Here is a 24,608-nt window from a genome sequence, read left to right as displayed (position 1 = left end):
GTCTGGTCTTCCATATCATTGATACAAGAGACTGATTAAACTGTATTGTTTGTAATTTAGAGAATGCAATCATGGAGCTCTGCCAATCTGCTACACAAACAGAAGACAGACAGCATGACTGCACACTCTTTGTTCACATCCCTGCAGAACGGATATCTGTACCTCATTCGTAAACAGCAGGAATAATTCCTGATCCAAGCATAACAATAGTTCTGCTTTTTCAGAATTTCACTACATTATAAAAATATATAAACTTTAAATTCGCTCTGCATTTTAAGCAGAGACTAGGTTATTGAAAGAGTTGCCTAATTGCCCAGAACAACATCCACTTCCTGTGGCAAAATCACAAGCTGAAATGGTTTCCCAATTCCAGATTCCCATTGTTTCCATTTTGCACTGAAATATTGTCTCATCATGCTTCAATATCTCATTTATATTGTGTTTTTAGCAAAACACCCCAAGGTGTTTGGGGAGAGAGAGTTAGGTGGGGTTAAACAGATAGGTTTTAAGGAAACTTTTGAGATATATCAAGATGAAAGAGTTTACGGAGGCAGTTCCAGAGCATGGAAGACAAGATGGCCAAAAATACTACTGCCAATAGTAGATCAGAGGGATAGAGGATTGCACTGTGAACAAGTTAGAAAAACAGAGAGTGCTGGCAGGTATGTAAAGCTAGAAAAGATTGCAAAGTTGGGGGTGGGCAGGCCATGTAGGGATTTGAGTTGAGGATTTCAAAATCAATCTGTTGAAGGGTGGGAAAGCCAATGATGTGAATGAGATAGGGTATGGGTAGTGGAGTTCTCAATGAGTTAGAGTTCAGATAGCTTGAGAGGTTAGCAAGGAGGCCACTTTAAAAGTGCAACCCAGAGCGACAGACATGGGTGAGGGTTTCAATGGCAGTGGTGGTAAGGTAGAAGTGGAGGCGGGTGATGTTTCACAGGTGGAAGCAGACAGGCTTGGTGCTGGAGTCTGAAGCTGAGCGTCAAGCAGGACATCCAAGTTGTGCTTGAGCTTTCATGGGCATCCAGGATGGGGGTTGGATCAGAAGCTAGGGCAGGAAGATTGAACAGATGGCTCTAATCTTGCCAATATTAAGTTGCAAGAAATCATGGCTCATCCACAACTTGATGTCAGACAGGAAGTCTGAGAGCATGGTAACAGTTATTGAGTCATGGGTGGTAGTGGAGAGGTAAAGCTGGGATGCATATGAAAGCTGCCTCCATGCTTATGGATAATGCTGCCAAGTTACAAAGAATAGGAATGGCATACTGTAGCTGACCTTGCCAGCAAGGAAAGAGGAACCATTGCAGGAGCTATTCTAGCTACATTGGATTAAGTAAGGCTGGAACCAGGTGCCATGGAGTCGGGTCATGGAAGAGAATAACATGGTTAAATAGGTCAAAAGCTACACAGAAGTTGAAGAGAGATAGTGAACCATGGCCATACAGTGTAATTCATGACTTTTATCAGCGATCTCAATGCAATGGGGCGGGGGGGGGGGGAACAACAGAAGCCAGACTGAAGGAATATGAGGAGCGTCTGATCAGAGCTGGACATAGACTTGAGGGCCAAAGACACATTCCAGAATCGGAAAAAAAGATGAGGCTGCAGATGGGGTTGAGGGTAGACTGATTACACACCATTGTAACTTTTGTTCTTGTTTTGATAACTTCAGAAAACATTAAGGTGAGAGAGACTGTGTCCTTCCTTATCCTAATTCATTTATCAAAAAAAACGCAAATTGAATTTTGAAATCAACAGAAAGAGGGTAATATTAACTTCCATCACTTGGCGACAAACAGGCAAAATTGATTCAACAGCCCATTTTATACCTGGTTTAATTTTATTTTCCGCATGGGAAAAAAAAATTCAGGCGAGGTGCAAAATGGGCTGCCAATTCACTTACACCCATTATTCGCCCGGTGATAAAACCCAGTGATAGAACCTGAAAACCTCCAATTATCTCCTGTGTTTTGTTGAGAGAATTGTAAACATTTCAATTGATAAGGACTGATAGTGAGGCAGTGTGTCTTTCCTCATCCTAACTTGATTGCATTTTATTTAAAAAGTGAATGAATTTTTAAAGCAAAGAAAGGAGGAAACTGAAAGGCAGGGACAAATGGAGGAAAGCAGGTTGAGGGTGAAAGGTCTCTGGGCTGAGGGTACAGAGTGGGGTGAATGGAGAATTAAGGGTGAACTTAATGACAACAAAGCGGAGAGAGTGAGCATACAGGGTTGAGTCCGTAGTTCAGAGGTAAGCAGGTAGGGATCGTGATGCCGTGAGAAGGGATAACAATGTGAATGAAAGGAGTGGTGGCAGGCGGGATAGTGGGAAGGCAAAGGGTTAAGGAATGCAATGGGAGTTGGGGATTGGAGACTGAGGTCCTTGCAAACCCCATAAGAAAATGCAGCTATAGTCGTCAGGAGAGGAAGGAGAGTGAGAACTGGCTAAGTGGCGAATGAATGCGTGCCTAAATAACGTGGGTGCGCAGCCGTACCCGCCTATCACAAGAAGGGAAAGAAGAATTCAGTGTGGTTTTAACACAGCCAGACAAGAATCAGCACCGATAAACAGCTGCCCAACAGATCTTCATTTTTAAACAGAATATCTGCCCAAGCAACTGGCAGCATTGGATGCTAAATTTGGTTGCAAGAGATTGGCAACCCATATTAGAATATAGGGCCCTGTGCTGCAGTCCTGCTAGAGGAGATTATAATCTGGACTGGATACACCTTTCATCATTAAGAATGATTCACAGACAGCCAACACAGCAAAGTTATCAGATGCTGCAATACCAGCAAGAGAAGACAGGTTGGCTCAAAACCATGTGGTATGTGCAACTTAATACAAAATTTATGATTCATTTAAACAAACAGCTGCCAACTGCAAACATATACAAGTAACCTTTTCTGAGATTATATCCGGGATTGATCAGCACAGCGGATTTAACAACATTGAAACTTATGAGGTTGGAGTCCAAGACTTGGACCAGGATTCTAGGGCTAGACTTTCCACTGATGATCGCCAAGCTATCGCCCATCTATCACTCAAATAGGCAGGCTATCGCCCATTAGCCAGCTAAGTGAAAAGTCTAGCCCCTAAAGTTATCTGCATTCACTTTGCAACCCATGCCACCATTACCACTCATACTCCCAAAAGAGGTTTCTTCGTAGCTACCAGGTTGCTGTGCCTGGAGATGTTTGCTTCTGCATCACCTTTTGAGAAAGCAAGACAAGTTGTCATAGGCAAAATGCTCAATTAAGTTCAGACAGGCAAATCGTTCCTTCCTTTCCTTGAAGGTAAATCAATGTCCGAGCAGTGGGAGGCATTCAAGGAGGAGATCCGCAGGGTTCAGGCCAAATGTGTACCCTTAAAGAAAAAGGGGGGGGGGGGGGAACTAACAAATCTAAAGCCCTCATACAGGGTAGGATAAAGAAAAAAAGGGAAGCTTATGACAGATACCGAGGGCTAAATACTGCAGAATCTCTCGGAGTATAGAAAGTCCAGGGGTGAGATCAAAAGGGGTATTAGGAAAGCAAAGAGATGGCATGAAAAATTCTTGGCAAGTAAAATCAAGAAAAATCCAAAGATGTTTTATAAATATATTAAGAGCGAGAGGATAACTTAAGGAAGGGTAGGGCCTATTAGAGACCAAGAGGGTAATGTGTGTGGTTCTTAATGAATACTCTGTGTCTGTTTTCACAAAAAGAGAGGGGCGATGCAGACACTGCTATCGAGGAGGAGGAGTGTGAAATATTAGATGAAATAAACAGTGAGAGAGGAGATATTAAAGGATTTAGCAGCTTTGAAAGTGGCTAAGTTCCCAGGCCCAGATGAAATGTATTCCAGGCTGTTAAGCAAAGCAAGAGGAAATAGCAGAGGCTTTAACCATCATTTTCCTGTCCTCTCTGGCTACAGGTGTGGTGCCAGAAGATTGCTAATGTGCTACCTTTGTTTAAGAAGGGAGAAAGGGAAAGACCGAGCAATTATAGGCCAGTCAGCCTAACCTCAGTTGTGGGAAAATTATTGGAAAAAATCCTGAAGGACAGGATAAATCTACATTTAGAAAGACGCGGATTAATCAGGGACAGTCAGCACGATTTGTTAAGGGAAGATCGTGTTTGACTAATTAGATTGATTTTTTTCGAGGAGGTAACCAGGAGGGTCGATGAGGGCAGTTTGTATGATGTAGTGTACATGGATTTTAGCAAAGCTTTCAATAAGGCAGCACATGGCAGACTGGTTACAAAAGTAAAAGCCCATGGGATCCAGGGCAAAATGGCAAGTTGGATTCAAAATTGGCTCAGAGGCAGAAAGCAAAGGGTTGATGGGTGTTTTTGTGACTGGATGGATGTTTCCAGTGAGGTTCCACAGGGCTCAGTACTAGGTCCCTTGCTTTTTGTGGTATACATCAATGATCTAGACTTGAATATAGGGGGTATGATTAAGAAGTTTGCAGATGATACAAAACTAGGCTGTGTGGTTGATAATGAAGAAGAAAACTGCGGACCGCAGGAAGATATCAATCAACTGGTCAGTTGGCAGAACAGTGGCAAATGGAATTTGATCCAGAGAAGTGCAATGTAATGCATTTGGGGAGGGCTAACAAGGAAAGGGAATACACATTAAATGGTAGGATACTGAGAAGTGTAGAGGAACAAAGGGACCTGGGAGTGCAGGCCAGGTGGATTAGGTGGTTCAGAAGGCATAAGGAATGCTTGTCTTCATTAGCCGAGGCATAGAATATAAGAGCAGGTGGGTTATGCTTGAATTGTATAAATCACTGGTTAGGCCACAGCTGGAGTACTGTGTGCAGTTCAGGTCACCGCATTACAGGAAGGACGTGATTGCACTGGAGAGGGTACAGAGAAGATTTACGAGGATGTTGCCGGGAGTGGAGAATCTTAGCTATGAGAACAGATTGGATAGGCTGGGTTTGTTTTCCTTGGAACAGAGGAAGCTGAGGGGAGACCTCATTGAGGGGTATAAAATTGTGAGGGGCCTAAATATAGTGGATAGAAAGGGCCTATTTCCCTTAGCAGAGTGGTCAACAACCAGTGGGCATTAATTTAAAGTAATTGGTAGAAGGTTCAGAGGGGACTTGAGTGGAAATTTCTTCACGCAGAGGGCTGTGGGGGTCTGGAACTCACTCCCTGAAAGGGTAGTAGAGGCAGACACCCTCACCACATTTAAAAAGTACTTGGATGTGCACTTGAAGTGCCATAAACTGCAGGGTTACGGACCTAGAGCCGGAAAATGGGATTAGGCTGGATAGCATCTTGTTGGTCAGCGTGGACACGATGGACTGAAATGGCCTCGGCCCGTGCTGTAAATGTCTATGATATGATTTTAGGCCACAAATCAATGAATATGGTCCCTGATTCACTGAAGGTGATCAATGGTACCACTACAGATGTAATGTAATTTGTTGCATTCTCCAAACAAAAATGCATTGGCACCAAGTGTTAATGGCCATTTCCCCCCAATTGAAGTTTAGGAAATTTTTAGATCGCAAATAAAAATATGTATCATTATACACGAAGACTGGTATATTTTGTGATGATTTACAGACTATTGTAGATCTTTGTTCCAGCTACCGGCATCTCACCAATAATTTAAAGAAACACTGCAAAAAAAACTTACCTTTGGGGCAGAAAAATGTAATTGCATCATAACATAGCTAAGCCAGTATTTGAGAGGTTATACTTTTGTCCTGAACATATTTTCCATTTATGTATAAAAATACAAAGAAAATTAAGTACGTTGTATGTTTCAGACCATATTTTTGTGAATATATTAAGCAATGTGAACTGATACTGTTTAAAAACTGCAATGTCTTACTCATGGTTTTTTTGGCATGGGGGCTGGGCAGGTGGACAGGGGAAGATATTTACTCCGAATGTTCGTGTACGAGTTCAAAAGATTTATTGTCATATTGTTTTTTTAAAAATACATTATAAATAAATAAATTTAAAGTTGCTACATTTTTGTACGAATATGCTGATGAAATTATTGTGTATTCATTTATTATCTACACGTCATTTATAAAAACTGCAAATTGATGTCAAATGTGTCCTGAGCGAACTCTTAGAGGCCAAAAACAGAGAATATAATTGGCCAAAAGATTATTTTTGAAAAACAAACCAAAAAAAATGTTATGCTTTAATTTGAGTTTAAATAAAGTGAATTATTAAGTTCATACTATCTCAAACAATATGAAAGTTGTACAAAACACAAACAGAAGATTGAATTTATTTCATCCTTTCGATTTTGAAGTGTCTGCACCCAAAACATTATCTTATCTCTTCTCGCCACAGATGCTGCCTGATATGCTGAGAATCATTCTTGATTCATTTTACAGCATCTGCAATTTTTTTGCTTTTTGCAGCCTTAATTGCTTTCTTAAGCTACAAAATCACATCCCCCGCCCCCCCCCCCCCCCCACTACTGTATTATTGTAATGCAATACGCAAAGCCTAATTCTTATTTTGCAATATGTGAACAGCTTTATTTCTCATTCTTGCTCTTATACAGGAATCTATTTTGTTAAATATCTCCTCTCACCTTATAACTGCACAATTCTATGGCCCCAAGTTTCCACATGATTTGCTCCTGATTTTTAGGAGCAACTGGTGTAGAACGGAGTATCTTAGAAATCGGAATTCTCCACATTTAGTTTGCTCCAGTTCTAGTCAGTTGGAACAGTTTCACTTTGGAACAGAATTTTTTTTTCAAAAGGGGGCATGTCTGGCCACTTACGCCTGATTTCAAAGTTTCGTGAGTGAAAACTTACTCCAAACTAACTTAGAATGGAGTAAGTGAAGATTTTTGCATGCTCAAAAAAACCTTGTCTACACTTTAGAAAATCAGGCATAGGTTACAAATTAGGCGTAGGGTACGAGGTGGGGGGGGGGAAAGGGAAGTCATTAAATTCTACAATCAATCCCTAGTTATACTTATACAAATATTATACAAATAAATCCAACCTGAATAAAAATTTATAAGCAAAGAAAAGATTAAATAAACCATGTTCCTACCTGTGTGAAAGTGCTTCAGGCAGGCCTTTCATGTTGGAGACAGGCAGCGGTGTGGCGTCAGTGTCTTGACGGCAGCGGCAGCAAGCTTCGAGCTGAGCTGCAGTGCTTGAGGCAGGCCTTCATTCTCTTCGTGGCTGGCCGCGAAGAAGCAACACCGGACGGACCCGAGGCCATTCGGCCATGAGACATCAGCGGCGTCAGTGGCTGGCCGGCAGCCGAAGAATCAACGCAGGACACACGCAGCTCATTAAGGTTCTTGAGGCCATTCGGCCACGCTTTAGGGGCGGCGTCAGTGGCTGGCCGGCAGCCAAAGAATCAGCAGCGGACGGATGTGAGGCCATTCGGCCATAGGATATCAGCGGCGTCAGTGGCTGGCCGGCAGCCGAAGATACAGCAGCAGCCTTCGAGCTGTGAGGGGGACTGAAGCCATTTGGACAGGGAGAGGCAGCCACATTGACAGTTTTATATTTAAATTTGCAGAATGGGTGCTGCATTGTCAACACCACGTATTATTGCAAAGTTGAATTGGCACTCTTATTTCTCCAAACACACAGTCCTTGATTTGCATGCACCAATGCAGCACCGGTTCTGCAAGTTTAGCAGTGAAAAGCTGAACTCACTGATTTCAGCAGGTGATTTATTCAGCAGTGCTGCTAAAAGCACTCCCTCACACACAGAAATATCAAAAAAAATTAAATTACAAGCCTTTGCAGGGGTCCAAGAAACAAATCTTCACTTTTTCTGCAGTATTTAAAAAAATGGCCGAGTGCCAATGTTTGTGTGAGACTGCGCGTGCGCGCACGCTCCAACGCGCACACGCAGGGTTGCCGGCACCACGAAGGCTAATTTAAATTGTACCCGCCCCCTGCTACTTAGAAAATCGACGCGAGTGTTAGGCTCCGCCCCCTGCTGCGAAGAGCGCGCCGCGCCAAGCAGACATCGAGCTCTGAATATTGGACTTTTTTTTAGGCGCAGTTTTCGGCGCGAAAAACAGGCGCCCAGCTCGGAGGTGCGCCGTTTTCGCCACGGGACGAAACTTGGGGCCTATAAGTGTACATGATAAGAATTAATTCATTACTTACTCTATATGCTACTGAGACTCTTCATTTTTATTAAGGCACAGCAAAATCTATACTCATTTGTTACTCACGTTGATGACTGTGCACATGAAAATATATTTGCATTTCTTAAAAGGAATCCATGGGTTTTATCTTGGTATAAGCTTTGATGTTAACTAGTACAGTTAGGAAAGCAAGCAAAGAACAAAATTGACAAATATCATTAGCTTATTTGTAAAACTCTGTTCTTCCCTGGGATGATGAAAACACATCTATTAAATAATGATACACAGAATTTAAAAATGACATACTCTCAGATGAAAAAGCAAACAGTTCAGTTAGAAGCTCTCTGAAATACTGCCCTGTACAGGATGACTAACTTAACACATTCTGTAAAACATCTGAGCTGACAGATGCACATCTCAATATTCTGCTACAAATCAATACATATTTTGGGCTCAATTTTCCCTGGTCATTTGCGCCGTTTTTTTGCCGCGCGCCGTTTTTTGGGGCGTTTTTATTTTTTTCAAACTTTCCCCCTGCGATTTGCGCCAGCGTAACTGACTTAGTTGCAATTTTTCTAGGCCAGTTGTTTTTGACCTCATCTCTGCGCCGGTTTTTTCAATTGTTCGCAGTTTGGCCAACATTTTTTTCTCTGAGGTTGCACGTATTTGGCCATTTCCGAAAAACCTTCTGGTGAGATAAGAAAACCAGCGCACATTCACAAATCTGCACTGAAAGACATCATTGTTTTTAAATCGAAGATTTTGGAGGAATCAAGAACACTGTCAAAATCAATACTAAAGTTCAACTTTTTTTTTTTACCCGTCAGCGTAGAAGTGTAAATTTGTTGGATTTCACAAGTTTTCTCTTTTTTTTTTACTCACTCACACGCCACCAGCGAACGTCTTGAAGAAGGCCTGGAGGGTTGTAGGTTTGGCCGGCAGAATTGGCCTTGCGCCAGGACACAGCAACTCGGGGTTCGGCTACAAAACAAGCCATGGGGGCCGGGGGGGGGAGAAAGGAGAGAGAGAGAGCGAGGCGCCGATTGGAAGGCTTGGAGCTTGGAGATAGAGAAGTCACAAACAATTAGTAAAGGCTGGGGGGGGAGGGATGGGAGAAGAGGAGAAGAGAGAAGACCCTGAGGGCTCAGCGACAACTATTCCACATGGACATGCTTACTGTTTGGGGCTGTTCCGTAATGTTGCGTTGATGGAACATGGTTCAGTTTTAATGTCAAATATATTTTATTCAAACGTTTACAATAACTTAACTTTAATAAAATTATTCTTGTATTAAACTTCTCTTTAAGATCACTTAAAAACTTTATCATTTATAAACTTGTAAATTTACATAACTTACAAAAAACTTTTAATTTGAGAACAGTTACAACAGTAACAATAATAACAACAACAGCAAAGAAAGGCTGCACCCATCTCTCATCTCCCTTATTCTAAGACCGCCCGCTGCGCTTGGTCTTGGACACCACCACCCCTGCCCACAGACGGTGGCGCAGTGCTTCTGGGCTTGGTACCAAGCTTATTCTTTCTAACATCTTGGGTACTGCGCACCTCTTGAGGGTGGTGGGCGTCAGTCAGGCGGCAAGTTGGAGGGTCCAGCTTTGGGCTCTTCAGAGACTGATGTGGGGACTGGAGTGGAAGTGACAGTTGATTCTGTCACTGGACGCGGGGTCTGGCCATGTTCCCTTATTGCAGCAGCTAACTCCAACATGACGTCCCTCATGCACTCTGACAGTGTCTCAACTACCTGCAACAGTCCCTCCCTTATGGCCACTATTCCCTCACTGATGGCCCCGGGCGAGTGTTGTTACTTCTCCCGACAGTCCCGATACCTCATCACTCACCCCACTGATGGTGTCCAGGAGTGATCGTGTAAGGTCAATGCTCTCCACACTCAATGACATCTTGTGAGTCACATCTGTTAGATCCTGCATCTCAGGAGAGCGCGGTCGAGCTCTTCCTCCCCTCCTCCCTGTGGGTGCGGCTTGCACCACACCACTGGAACCCGCAGCCTGGGACGGTGGGACCCTGGGTGTGCCTCGCTGCACCCCAACAATGGAACCCGCAGCCTGGGACGGTGGGACCCTGGGTGTGCCTCGCTGCACCCCAACAATGGAACCCGCAGCCTGGGACGGTTGGACCCTGGGTGTGCCTCGCTGCACCCCAACAATGGAACCCGCAGCCTGGGACGGTGGGACCCTGGGTGTGCCTCGCTGCACCCCAACAATGGAACCCGCAGCCTGGGACGGTGGGACCCTGGGTGTGCCTCGCTGCACCCCAACAATGGAACCCGCAGCCTGGGACGGTGGGACCGTGGGTGTGCCTCGCTGCACCCCAACAATGGAACCCGCAGCCTGGGACGGTGGGACCCTGGGTGTGCCTCGCTGCACCCCAACAATGGAACCCGCAGCCTGGGACGGTGGGACCCTGGGTGTGCCTCGCTGCACCCCAACAATGGAACCCGCAGCCTGGGACGGTGGGACCCTGGGTGTGCCTCGCTGCACCCCAACAATGGAACCCGCAGCCTGGGACGGTGGGACCGTGGGTGTGCCTCGCTGCACCCCAACAATGGAACCCGCAGCCTGGGACGGTGGGACCCTGGGTGTGCCTCGCTGCACCCCAACAATGGAACCCGCAGCCTGGGACGGTGGGACCGTGGGTGTGCCTCGCTGCACCCCAACAATGGAACCCGCAGCCTGGGACGGTGGGACCCTGGGTGTGCCTCGCTGCACCCCAACAATGGAACCCGCAGCCTGGGACGGTGGGACCCTGGGTGTGCCTCGCTGCACCCCAACAATGGAACCCGCAGCCTGGGACGGTGGGACCCTGGGTGTGCCTCGCTGCACCCCAACAATGGAACCCGCAGCCTGGGACGGTGGGACCGTGGGTGTGCCTCGCTGCACCCCAACAATGGAACCCGCAGCCTGGGACGGTGGGACCCTGGGTGTGCCTCGCTGCACCCCAACAATGGAACCCGCAGCCTGGGACGGTGGGACCCTGGGTGTGCCTCGCTGCACCCCAACAATGGAGCCCGCAGCCTGGGACGGTGGGACCCTGGGTGTGCCTCGCTGCACCCCAACAATGGAACCCGCAGCCTGGGACGGTGGGACCCTGGGTGTGCCTCGCTGCACCCCAACAATGGAACCCGCAGCCTGGGACGGTGGGACCCTGGGTGTGCCTCGCTGCACCCCAACAATGGAGCCCGCAGCCTGGGACGGTGGGACCCTGGGTGTGCCTCGCTGCACCCCAACAATGGAACCCGCAGCCTGGGACGGTGGGACCCTGGGTGTGCCTCGCTGCAGCCCAACAATGGAACCCGCAGCCTGGGACGGTGGGGCCCTGGGTGTAACTTGCTGCACCACACCACTGGGACCCGCAACCTCGGAAGGTGTGAAATGATGGAATGTCCCACCAACACTCAAAGCACTAGTCACGGAAGGGGCTGTCACCTCTATGAGCAGCACCTCCTCCAAACTCAGTCCAACAGTGGGAGCTTGATCTAGGTCCATCGCCTCCCCCTCACCCCATGGATGGATTGGAAGATGTTCTTCTCTTCTGGCTCGTCCGTGTCTGAATCTTCTTCTGCATCGTCAGGGTTGGCCTCAAGTTCTTCAAAATATAACACAATAGTCAAATGGTTAGCATCAGAGGAGGGGGCAGGATGGGTGGCATGAGTAGGCTCTCACATTGCAGGCCAGGCAGCAGGTTGATTTGAAGGGCCATGATGAATTTGCAGGACTTACCCTCTCCCTCGAGTGTGGGCCCAGCTTGTGCAGTACTTATTGCTTTTTTCCATGCAGGACCCATCAAAGCAGTGACCCTCTCTTCCAAGGGTGTCAGTGGGTGCAGATTTGCCAGGTCTCCTCCTGTTCAAGTTCTTTCCCTTTTGTTGTGGGCCACTTTCCTCTGCAAAGATGAAAATGCAACTTTTTAAAAGAGAGGGTGTCTTTCTGCTGGTTGGGACATATACAGCTGGTCACATTTACAATTGCATTGAATAACTGAAAATATTACTTACACGAACTACTTGACCAAGGTCCTGCCATTTCTTTTTACACTGGCTTCCAGATCTGTGCAGTAATCTTCTACAACTTGGTTCCAGCGTTTCTTCAAGTGGCACTTTTGTGTGACCTCTGCTGGTGTCCAGTTCCTGCTATCTGTTCTCAATCACAGTAACTTTTTCCTGTAAGAAATTCTTGGTCCTTGCACTGCGTTGCATCTTGTATAGCGACAGATGAGATTTTTTCCAATGCTCTCACGCAGTACTTGTAACACACACAACTGGCTCTTTAAAAATGATTGCCAAATCCGAGCTGTACTGAGCATGCGTAACTTTGTCCCCCCGCACATGTGCAGAAAGTGCGGCATTGTTTTTTGGCGCAGACAGCAGGCTCCACCCCCCGAGGTGACTGGACACGCTGCACGGCGCCAAATTCGAATTGTACATCGTGGAAAATTTGGCAAAATATTTCTGTCGCATTTCTGGCCTAGAAAAACTGGCAATATGCCAGAAAATGGATTTGGGGAAAACTGAGCCCATAGATTCAAATGGCTGACTAGCTTCAAAGCAGGTATTTCCAAAATTGTTGTCTTCTATTTTTCTTGGTCTATCTACATTTGTAAACAGATCACACATCAAATATGCATCAACTATTAGCAGAATAGGCTCTCCAGAGATTGGATATAGAATCAACATCGAGTCCGGACCCCATGAAGTCTTGTGGCTTCAGATAAAACCAAGCTAGAAATATCCGCTGCTGATTAGGACGCACCACCCTTCCTCAACTTACAATTCCGTACTCCTCCGTGTGGAACATCAATTGGAGGAAGCCTTGAGGGAACTAAGCGCACAGAATGATCATTGGGGGCAGGGGCATTTCAATGTCCACCATCAAGAGTGGTCCGGTAGTACCACCACTGACCGAGCTGGCCAAGTCTTGAAGTGCATTGCTGGGCTAGCATTATGTGCTGAAGGAACCAACATAATCAAGAAGTAACCTACTTGACCTTGTCCTCACCAACCAACCTGTTGCAGATACATGTATCCACTTCTCGGAATGGGTGCAGTTACAACACTCATCTCCAAGCTCTCCTTGTACCGCATCCAAGCCAACCCCTCCCCCCCACTCCACCCCCACCAATGACTCAAAAACATTTAAATTTTGGATCATGCCCATGCATTTTATAGGGAGGAGAGGGAAAGAGAACTTGCTAGTTCCCACCCCGTGAAAAGTTTCTGCACACAAACATCTCACCATGTGCTCAGTAAAAGAGGATAAAGCTTCAAGAAAACAAATACTGTTCACACCTGCATAAACATAGCATTCCTTATTCTGTTCTTTGCCAATAACTCCTGTGTAGTGCATTTACAATCCTCATTACATATTAGAACTATTTAATTCAACAGGACCCTACACCAAGCCTCATAACTAAGATTCAAATTAAGGCTAAAATTAAAAAGAAAAAAAACAGGATTTGTATTGAACAAGTAAAGGATCTGCAAATGATAATTCAAAAAAGATAAATACTATTCGATTACTTCTAAGCAGTGATCGTCACATTAAAATGTTACTGGTATACTGTTTACTAGATGCCTATGTCCTAAGGTTAATACAGGCAGCTGGAACTCTAACGTGCTCTTATGATTGAAGTTACTGCTGGAATCCTAGAGTTCATTATTTGAAATACCCAAAAGTCAAAGCTACGATTGGCTTGGAGACGCTATTTACAAAATTTAAAAAAATACAGCCTTAAAACTATTTTAAGTAATTGCTCAACAGGCCCATTGCATATATTTCGATGTTAGTAATAAGGCAGTTTAGACAATTCGGTTCCAGTTTGGGTTCTGGTACTATCAAATATATAACTGGGAAATTATAAAAGATGTTAAATCTATCTATCTGTACCAATTTATTACTAGACTGGTATCTAAGATTCTTGTGTTGCTACAGTGTGCTATGTTTGAATTCTATACCTCCTGCTTATGGGAATATTGATAATGCATATAAAAGCAAAACACTTACATCTTTCTTTCTGGTAGCCTTTCTTGCTGCTTTCTCCTTAAGTCTCTTCACCTTAAAACAAAAGAAAAAATGAGTTCTATTAGTTGAACTGCAAGAACCACAAAATAGTGAACCAATCTTTTATGTTCAATTTATTTTTCAGCAAAAAGTAATTTCTGTTTCTTTATGGCTTAAGGTAACAAGCATCACTTCATAATTATTTTTTGCTTTTTGTGATTTTAAAATTCCCCGTGAGGTTTGAATGGTGTAGAGTGTTAATCCAGCCCAAACTAATGGAATAAAAGTCTCTTCTGTCTGTTGGCTGTAAGGTAATAAGTAAATTGAGTCTTGGCCAGTCTCAACCCAATTCCTACTGGGATTGGGCACAGCGCATAAAATTGAAGCCAATTTACACACACTTGCTCACATAGTCCAAGAAAGGAGACAAACTTATGCCCTACCCTCATGAGAGAGGGTAGGCCTCTGGGGTACACTTAGTGGATGTATTTCCAAGAGGAAATTGATTAATTTAAAGATTTCTTTTTGCAAATTATTCAAGTTTTAATATGCTTTTTATGCTAAAGCCCCTCAAAATCTACTATAGTATCCTTAGGTTACCGACAAAATGACAGCAACTTAAAAGTATTTCCAAACAATAATTAGATAGGTTTTGATGGTTCCTCCTTGTTCATTGTTTTATTGCTAGCATCGAACAGACCTAATTTTCTTTGACTTTGCAAGGTGACAGGATAAACACTATGACAGCAGAGAGGGCTATCCGATGCCTAAAGAGTTTCTTAACCTTTATAAATGATATGCGAATAGAAGCAATGATATAATGTAGGTTTATTGTAGTTACAGTTAATTATCCCACCTCTGAAGATAGAAAAATGCAACTGCGCCTGTGCTAAATTTCAACGTGAACTGGGCCTGGCATAAGGTTACTGACTTGTGTAGTGGTTCACTTCCACACATCCCTCGTCTATATATATCTCCGATGCTTTCAAAGGGTCGATTTCATTTGAGCAAGACAGGTTGAGATATATTTTTAAAATTTGACCAGGTCAAAAGAAATTTAAATATGTAACTCTTGAACTCAAATAGAGCTACCGAACAACAACTTGCATTTATATAGTGCCTTTAATGCAGTAAAACATCCCAAGATGTTTCCCAAGAGTGATATCAAAAAGTGAGCTTCATAAGTAGATATTAGGACAGGTGACCAAAGAAGTAGGTTTTAAGGAGCGTCTTAAAGGAGGAGAGAGAGGGAGAGTGGTTTAATGAGAGAATTCAAGAGTTAAGGGTCCAGACAGCTGAAGGCACAGCTGCCAATGGTGGAGCGATTCAAATGGGAGTCGCACATTGGAATTCAGAAGGATGAGAGGTGATCTTATCAAAACATGTAAGATTATGAGGGGACTTGACAAGGTGGATGCAGAGAGGATGTTTCCACTGATAGGGGAGACTAGAACTAGAGGGCATGATCTTAGAATAAGGGGCCGCCCATTTAAAACTGAAATGAGAAGAAATTTCTTCTGATGGTTGTAAATCTGTGGAATTCGCTGTCTCAGAGAGCTGTGGAAGCTGGGACATTGAATAAATTTAAGACAGAAATAGACAGTTTCTTAAACGATAAGGGGATAATAGGTTATAGGGAGCAGGCAGGGAAGTGGAGCTGAGTCTATGATCAGATCAGCCATGATCTTATTGAATGGTGGAGCAGGCTCGAGGGGCCGTATGGCCTACTCCTGTTCCTACTTCTTATGTTCTTATTAAGAGGCCAGAGTTCGAGGATTGCAGAGATCTTGGAGAGTTATGGGGTTGGAGGAGGTTACAGAGATAGATAGGGAGGGGCAAGGCCATGATTTGAAAACATGGGTAAGAATTTTAAAATCGAGTCATTTCCAGACTGAAAGCCAACGTAGGTCAGCAAGCACATGGGTGATGGGTGAATGGGACTTGGTGCGAGTTAGGATACGGGCAGCTGAGTTTTGGATTGGTTCAAGTTTACGGAGGGTGGAAGATGGGAGGCCGGCCAGGAGAGCATTGGAATTGTCAAGTTTAAAGGTAACAAAAGCATGGATGAAGGTTTCAGCAGCAGATGAGTTGCAGTCGGAGTGGAGTCAGGCGAGGTTATGGAGATGGAAGTAGGCGGTCTTGGTGATGGAGCAGATGTGTTGTCAGAGGCTCATCTCGCCAAGGTTGCAGTCTGGCTCAGCCTCAGACAGTGACCAGGGAGAGGGATGGAGTCCGTGCCATGGTTGAAGACAATCGCTTCGGTCTTCCCAATATTTAGTTGGGAAGAAATTCCTGCTCAACCAGGACTGCATGGCGGACAAACAGTGTGACAAATCAGAGAGTGGAAGGGTTGAAAGAAGTAGTGGTGAGGTAGAGCTGGGTGCCATCAACATACATGTGGAGCTTGACGTGTTTTTGGATGATATTGTCAAGGGGCAGCATGCAGATGAGAAATAAGGAGGAGAAATCCTTGGGGGACTCCAGAGGTAATGGTTTGGAAAGAGAAGCCATTGCAGGTGATTCTCTGGCTATGACTGGATAGATTAGAATGGAATCAGGCGAGGGCAGTTCCACCCAGCTGGATGATGGAGGAGATGCATTGGAGGAAGATGGTATGGTCAATCATGTCAAAGGCTGCAGAAAGTCTGGAAGGCTGAGGAGGATAGTTTACCATGATCAGTCACATAGGATGTCATTTGTGACTTTGATAAGGGTCATTTCATGTTATGGCAGCAGCAGAAACCTGATTGGAAGAGTTCAAATATGGAGTTGTGAGAAAGATGGGCACAGATTTGGGAGGTGATATGTTCAAGGACTTTGTAGAGGAGAGTGAGGTTGGAGATGGGGCAGTAGTTTGCAAGGACAGTGGATCAAGGGAATCAATCTTGGACTCAACCAAAACCCACAAAGTGCATGTATTTGAATTGAATGGCTTGGTCATGCCTTCATTTATCCGTGTCAGACCCAAAATGTAGCTTGGCCAGTGCTTCTTTTCTGGATTTTTCCTGAGAACTAACTCCAGTTGCAATTGATCTTTCGGATTCGGAATGAAGGTGTGCTTCTTCAAGAGATCTCTCTGCATAAGATGCTAAAGCAGGCTATTCTTATCTGAAGTAAAATGATCAGGCCCCTTTGTTGAGCTTGGAAAAGACCTTGTGCTTCTGGAATCTTGCATCCTCAGTAAACAACACAGATAATTGCAATTGCCCAAGACAGGCTGTACAGCTTGTAAAACCAGATATTTGACTGGAGATCTGCCAGAGATGGTGGGTCTAGAGGGACTGACACTGCATACAGAAAAGATAGAAAACGCCTCAAAGTCAGTGTCAGCAAAACAGAATGAAATTATGGTTAAAGATGAATAATAGCATTACAAGCCTACAGAATTTTGTCACAGAAACTACCATAACTGCACAGCTTAAATGGATTGAAACGATTTTGTGCACACAAAAAGAAAGCACTACTACCGACAATAAAAGGTGGTCTGATTCAAAATGAGGTCCTTAGATCAATTTACAAATCTCCACACCTGTCTCACCTCATCTGCTGCTGAATCTATGCCTTCGCGCCTCCAGACTCGAATATTCCAATGCTCTCCTGGCCGGCCCACGCACCCTCCGTAAATTTAAGCTAATCCAAGCCTCTGCTGCCAGTGTCCTAACTCACACCAAATCCCTTTGGGGGCAAAAACCACTTTGGGGGCAAAAACGCAAAGACAGAATATTATCTGAATGGTGGCAGATTAGGAAAAGGGGAGGTGCAATGAGACCTGGGTGTCATGGTTCATTAGTCATTGAAAGTTAGGTACAGGTACAGCAGGCGGTAAAGAAGGCAAATGGTATGTTGGCCTTCATAGCTAGGGGATTTGAGTATAGGAGCAGGGAGGTCTTACTGCAGTTGTACAAGGCCTTGGTGAGGCCTCACCTGGAATATTGTGTTCAGTTTTGGTCTCCTAATCTGAGGAAGGACATTCTTGCTATTGAGGGAGTGCAGCGAAGGTTCACCAGACTGATTCCTGGGATGGCTAGACTGACATATGAGGAGAGACTGGATCAACTGGGCCTTTATACATTGGAGTTTAGAAGGATGAGAGGGGATCTCATAGAAACATATAAGATTCTGATGGGATAGGACAGGTTAATGCCGTAGATTGTTCCTGATGTTGGAGAAGTCCAGAACCAGGGGACACAGTCTTAGGATAAGGGGTAGGCCATTTAGGACTGAGATGAGGAGAAACTTCTTCACTCAGAGAGTTGTTAACATGTGGAATTCCCTACTGCAGAGAGTTGTTGATGCCAGTTCATTGGATATATTCAAGAGGGAGTTAGATATGGCCCTTACAGCTAAGGCGATCAAGGGGTATGGAGAGAAAGCAGGAAAGGGGTACTGAGGGAATGATCAGCCATGATCATATTGAATGGTGGTGCAGGCTCGAATGGCCTACTCCTGTACCTATTTTCTATGTTTCACCCATCACCCCTGTGCTCACTGACTTACACTGGTTTCCGATCCGGCAGCGCCTCGATTTTAAAATTCTCATCCCTGATTTCAAAATCCCTTTATGGCCTCATCCCTCCCCAAACCCAGAACCCGCCGAGATCTCTGTGCTCCACCAATTCTGGCCCCTTGCGCATCCCCGATTTTAATTGCTCCACCACTGGCAGCTTTGCCTTCAACTGCCTAGCCCCATAACTCTGAAATTCCCTCCCTAAACCTCTCTCCCTTTCTTTAAAAAAGCTCCTTAAAACCTATCTTTTTGATCAAGTTTTTGTTACCTGTAAGAATATCTCCTTACGTGGCTCAGTGTCAAATTTTGTTTGATAACACGCCTTGGGAACTTTTGCAATGTTAAATGTGCTATATAAATGTAAGCTGTTAATGGGGATGGGCAAGATCCCCTGACCCAGATGAACACAGAATGATATGAATCCCAAAAGGGAATACATTCCAGATATTTTCTCGTTTAGATGGAGGAGTGGTCATTTTTATGCAGAGGTTGAACAAATGAGGAAGAACCGATTTTTATTCGCAATCAAATTCAAATAAACCATTTCCTATTTAATGAGAACCTATCAATTGCAAGGACATAATTTTCATTAATATTTGATATTATCTTTTAAAAACTTACTATATTTCACTTTAGTTTATGTAGTATCTATTACAGGAATCATAGGCCGTTTCTTCTCCCTCCTCCCCATTTCTTATTATTTTAGGAAAGATCACAATGACATAATCCCCATTATACAGCATATATATCATATTTTGAGCAAAATTAGAAGCTTCTATGAACAACAATAAGGTTTTTACAAGAGTTATCAGTCAATTTGTCATACCATTTATAAGTCCTTAGTCAGGTTTGGTTAATCACCTGAGACTGTTTATAATAAATTGCCTGGTTTCCAGCTCTTGCTGCCAAAAGCTCTAAGGGAATTGCTATTTAAAGTGCAATACTTAACTCTAGCATTTCTATGAACACTTTATCCTTCTTTCAGCTCATCATTTACAATAAATTATGGCCCTTGTTAAATCAATGCCACTTTGAAGCAGCTAATAGCACCATTAGAAATATCTACCACTTCAGATTCTTTACAAAATGCTTTAAATAAGCTAAACTTTATCTAGAATCACTATAGGCTAAAAGTATGGTAAATGAAATCTAGCAGTTTTATTTTCAAATGCGTCTTAAAATAACTATTATTTAGAAATAAATGGTGCAAAAACTCCAAGATTGCTGACATCAACCTGTAAATAAGGTGTTGGCATGTGGCCACATGTGTTTATCTTTCAACTCTGCTACACAGTGCCGCACCGTGTGGGAAATGTGCATATCTGAGAAACACAGCCAGTGATGTTCACCTGACTGAGTGTCTGCATGATGCACAGGACTGTTATCATCCCAATCTTTTTAAGGATGCAATTTTCAGGAGCTTTAAGTTGACTATAGTTCAGGAACCTGCTATTGTTCCTTGGTCAAAGAGGAATAAAATGAAGCTAGCTGTGACTCAGTTGGCTTCAAGCCCCAAGCCAGAGACTTGAGTACATATTCTGGGTTAACACTTCAGAGGGAGTACTGCAGTGTCAGAGGGGAGGTCTTTGAATAAAAAGTCTGCCCTCTCAGGAGGAAGTAAATGATCCCATGGCAATATTTCAAAGGAGAGCTGGGGAGTTCTGCACGGTGTCCTGGCCAATATTTATCCCTCAAGTAACATCACTAAAACAGGTAATCTGGTTATTATTTCATTGCTGTTTGTGGGACCTTGCTGTGCAGGATTTGGTTGCTGTATTTCCCTATATTACAACAGTGATTACACTTCAAAAGTACTTCATTGGTTGTAAAGCATTTGGGACATCATGAGGTAGCGAAAGGCACTACATAAATGCTATTTTTTTCTTTCTAGAACAATTTATTCTTCACTTTGAAATGCATGTGTCAAAATGTTGATGGACTGCAAAAACCATCGGAGCAGGCCGGGGGAGCGGAAGGAGCAGTGTGGCGGCATACCACTCCAGGGAGCAACACGTGCTGGAGCAGGAGAGCAACGGCAGTGAAGAGTGACGTCACCAAGATCCAGGTCGCTGATTGGAGTGTGGGTAGGTACATCAGGAGCGGCAATGTCGGGGCGAAGGAGTGGTGAGAGATTGCAGAGGAACATGATCGGGGCCCACGAGAGGCGAAAGTTCGGGTCCCAGAAGAGGAGAGGGCCCAGGGGCAGCACGTGCCAGCCCACACTGCAATATGTGTGCGCACTAGTTCCGTGCAGCAGAGCTGGTCTCCAGTCGTCTTGGTTAATCCTTGCTACTGGACCAAGACCTAGCTCTGTCAAGCCCGTGTGGCGGCTGGTGTGCAACGGTCACCACACGTTAAAAAAAATCCACACACAGGCATCTTCCACCCTTCAAGATTTAGTTCGGACCTGGAATTTTAGGTCCATCATTGAAACACCTGTGAACTTTTTGACGTGAAAGCAAGTCATCTTCAATTCGAGGGACTGCCTATGATGATGATGATGTGACTGTTTTTGTGCAAACAAAAGGTAAGAGGCAGAATGACCTGAGTGGGAGTTCAATGCTAAAACAGTGTGAGCTTAAATCTGCCAGACCAAGCAGGTAAATAAGAACATTGTTTTTTGAGATAGTATTTAGGAGCAGTACTGCTGTCAAGAATATAGAAATACTGTATACGAGAGATGCTTGGATTATGTAATTTAAAAACGGCAGTCACGTGCAGAAAAGGCTCAAATGAGTAATTTAAAGAGGCGACCTGCACGAATATCAATTGTAGGTTGCTAACTGAATGTTCTGAGCTAAGGTTCAATGAGCAGACCAAAAATAAAGAACCATAAGCAAAATCTTTAAAATTTACAATTCTCCTCGGTCGCCCGTCAAGTGCAATTTGTGTATTCCATGTGACACAGTGATATTAATCAAACATTAAATTTCCTATTCCAACTCCAAAGTGGAATCAATTTCAGGTCCTACACTTTAAAGCAGCAGGATACAAATAATGACTGCTTTCAATGTCAGACGCCTCATTCAAGTAATTTGCTCAGCTTGTCATTTTTATCAACTGCAGCAGTTTTTAAATGGAATGGTTCTGCTGAAAATTTTAATTTAAAATCTACTGTATATTCACTTTATTCTAGGGATAAGCCCTCGATGTACTCATTTTGAAACCTGGAGACCATGTAATCGAAGTGATACTTTTCTGTAACTGCTTCAGGTTCACACAGTTTGGCCCAAGGTATGGATTAAAACATGAAGCCTATTACACTGCCATAAATGATTCCTCCCTCTTCCATTGAGAAACAGGTCAAGTATGAACAACATTCAGCTATAAAATGATTCATTACCAAAGCATTTCGGTGCATTTTCTACACAGGTAGGAGAAATGTAATTTCCCCTAATTTCAGTTTCATATATTTGCAAGTTATTTTATTATTTTAAATCTCAAGCCTTATGGCTTTGCTACTAGATTAACTTTTAGTGATAGGACTACATTGGGAACTTCCATTTGCTCTCATGTTTAAAAAAAAGGCCTGTAACAACAACTTGCATTTATATAGCACCTTTAACAGAGTAAAATGTCGCAAGACATTTCACAGCAGCATTATTAAACAAAATTTGACACCAAGCCACATAGAGATATTGGGACCGGTGACGACAAGTTTTGTCAAGAGGTAGGTTTTAAGGAGCACCTTAAAAGGAGAGAGAAGTAGAAACTTTTTGGGATGGAATTCCAGAGCTGAGGAGCGAGGCAGCTGTATGCACAGACGCTAATGGGGGAGCGATGGAAATTGGGGATGCGCAAAAGACCATAACTGGAGTGAAAAGATCCCGGGTCTCAAGTAAGTGACGTTGAGGTACAGATCAGACAGGATTTCATTGAATGCCAGAAGAGGTTCAAGGGGCTCAGTGGCCTATTACTGTTTCTATGTATTCATGCCGAATGAATCAATCTCCTCAGAGTACACCACTGCTCTTGTACGGTCATTATACACTTCTGGTTGTGCACTAATCCTACAAAAAGAAACTTATAGCAGCCGCTTACTCCAATTAAATTACAGAGCAACAGATAACTAAAAGCAAATAATCAAATTTGGCTTTTCATCTACAAAGCCTCTGTGGGGTGAAATTGCCTTGTTCTGAGCAAGTTTCCGCCTGGGGGTTGGCAGAAGCCGCACAACACTAATGATCCCACCCGCATAGCGCCTCAGACACCGCCCCAACAGGAAGTGGAGCACGCGACATTGCGCTCCACTTCCTGTGAGGGGCTTTAACCCGAATTTCGCGGCCGGGGCGGGACTTCCGCGCCAGGTGCAGGATGTCCCGCCCCGACTCGATTACCGCAATTTCAGTTCCACCAGTCTCTAACTCAACATAGTGGATCGCCATTATGCTAATTTTATATCGAGATGTGCGACATTCCTGTTGTATTTCATCCCCCTGGGGTCATTCAATGTAGATTCTACGAGGTGCATTTTTCTTAAATTTGGTTCTAGTTTTCTCCCAGCATGCATTTAGGTCAGTTAATTTTCAGTTTCTCAAGGGAATGTCACAACGAATTCACAGGTCTTAGGAGTTCTTCATCATCATAGGCAGTCTCTCGAAATCGAGGAAGACTTGCTTCCACTCTAAAATTGAGTTCTCAGGTGATCTTCAATACGGGAATTACAGTCTGTCACAGGTGAGACAGACAGTCATTGAAGGAAAGGGTGGATGGGGAGTCTGGTTTGCCGCACACTCCTTCCATTGCCTGTGCTTGTTTTCTGTATGCTCTCCACGTCTGCCTGTGCTTGTTTTCTGCCTGATGGATTGCATCCCAGAGTACTTAAGGAGGCGGCCTTGGAAATAGTGGATGCATTGACAGTCATTTTCCAACATTCCATTGACTCTGGATCAGTTCCTATGGAGTGGAGGGTAGCCAATGTAACCCCACTTTTTAAAAAAAGGAGGGAGAGAGAAAACAGGGAATTATAGACCGGTCAGCCTGACATCGGTAGTGGGTAAAATGATGGAAGCAATTATTAAGGATGTCATAGCAGTGCATTTGGAAAGAGGTGATATGATAGGTCTAAGTCAGCATGGATTTGTGAAAGGGAAATCATGCTTGACAAATCTTCTGGAATTTTTTGAGGATGTTTCCAGTAGAGTGGACAAGGGAGAACCAGTTGATGTGGTATATTTGGACTTTCAGAAGGCTTTCGACAAGGTTCCACACACAAGAGATTAATGAGCAAAGTTAAAGCACATGGGATTGGGGGTAGTGTGCTGACATGGATTGAGAACTGGTTGTCAGACAGGAAGCAAAGAGTAGGAGTAAATGGGGACATTTCGGAATGGCAGGCAGTGACTAGTGGGGTACCGCAAGGTTCTGTGCTGGGGCCCCAGCTGTTACACGGTACATTAATGATTTAGACGAGGGGATTAAATGTAGTATCTCCAAATTTGCGGATGACACTAAGTTGGGTGGCAGTGTGAGCTGCGAGGAGGATGCTATGAGGCTGCAGAGCGACTTGGATAGGTTAGGTGAGTGGGCAAATGCATGGCAGATGAAGTATAATGTGGATAAATGTGAGGTTATCCACTTTGGTGGTAAAAACAGAGAGACAGACTATTATCTGAATGGTGACAGATTAGGAAAAGGGGAGGTGCAAAGAGACCTGGGTGTCATGGTACATCAGTCATTGAGGTTTGGCATGCAGGTACAGCAGGCGGTTAAGAAAGCAAATGGCATGTTGGCCTTCATAGCAAGGGGATTTGAGTACAGGGGCAGGGAGGTGTTGCTACAGTTGTACAGGGCATTGGTGAGGCCACACCTGGAGTACTGTGTACAGTTTTGGTCTCCTAACCTGAGGAAGGACATTTTTGCTATTGAGGGCGTGCAGTGAAGGTTCACCAGACTGATTCCCGGGATGGCGGGACTGACCTATCAAGAAAGACTGGATCAACTGGGCTTGTATTCACTGGAGTTC

At 44.2% G+C, this 24,608-nt stretch overlaps 1 protein-coding gene across 1 annotated transcript in view; it reads right to left on the bottom strand.

The window, feature by feature from the left end:
- ddx10 (DEAD (Asp-Glu-Ala-Asp) box polypeptide 10) overlaps window positions 1–24,608 on the bottom strand; it is a 464,721-nt gene that overhangs the window by 148,684 nt on the left and 291,429 nt on the right. Inside the window, exon 16 of the mRNA XM_070892172.1 lies at window positions 14,140–14,190. Within this exon, the coding sequence (XP_070748273.1) occupies window positions 14,140–14,190 (51 nt within the window). The remainder of the gene's footprint in view (window positions 1–14,139; window positions 14,191–24,608) is intronic.

This window comes from Pristiophorus japonicus, chromosome 10, assembly GCF_044704955.1.
Source record: "Pristiophorus japonicus isolate sPriJap1 chromosome 10, sPriJap1.hap1, whole genome shotgun sequence".
Lineage (NCBI taxonomy): Eukaryota > Metazoa > Chordata > Chondrichthyes > Pristiophoridae > Pristiophorus > Pristiophorus japonicus.
Note: the sequence above shows the minus strand (reverse complement) of the source record. Positions and strands in the feature narration are given on the sequence as shown.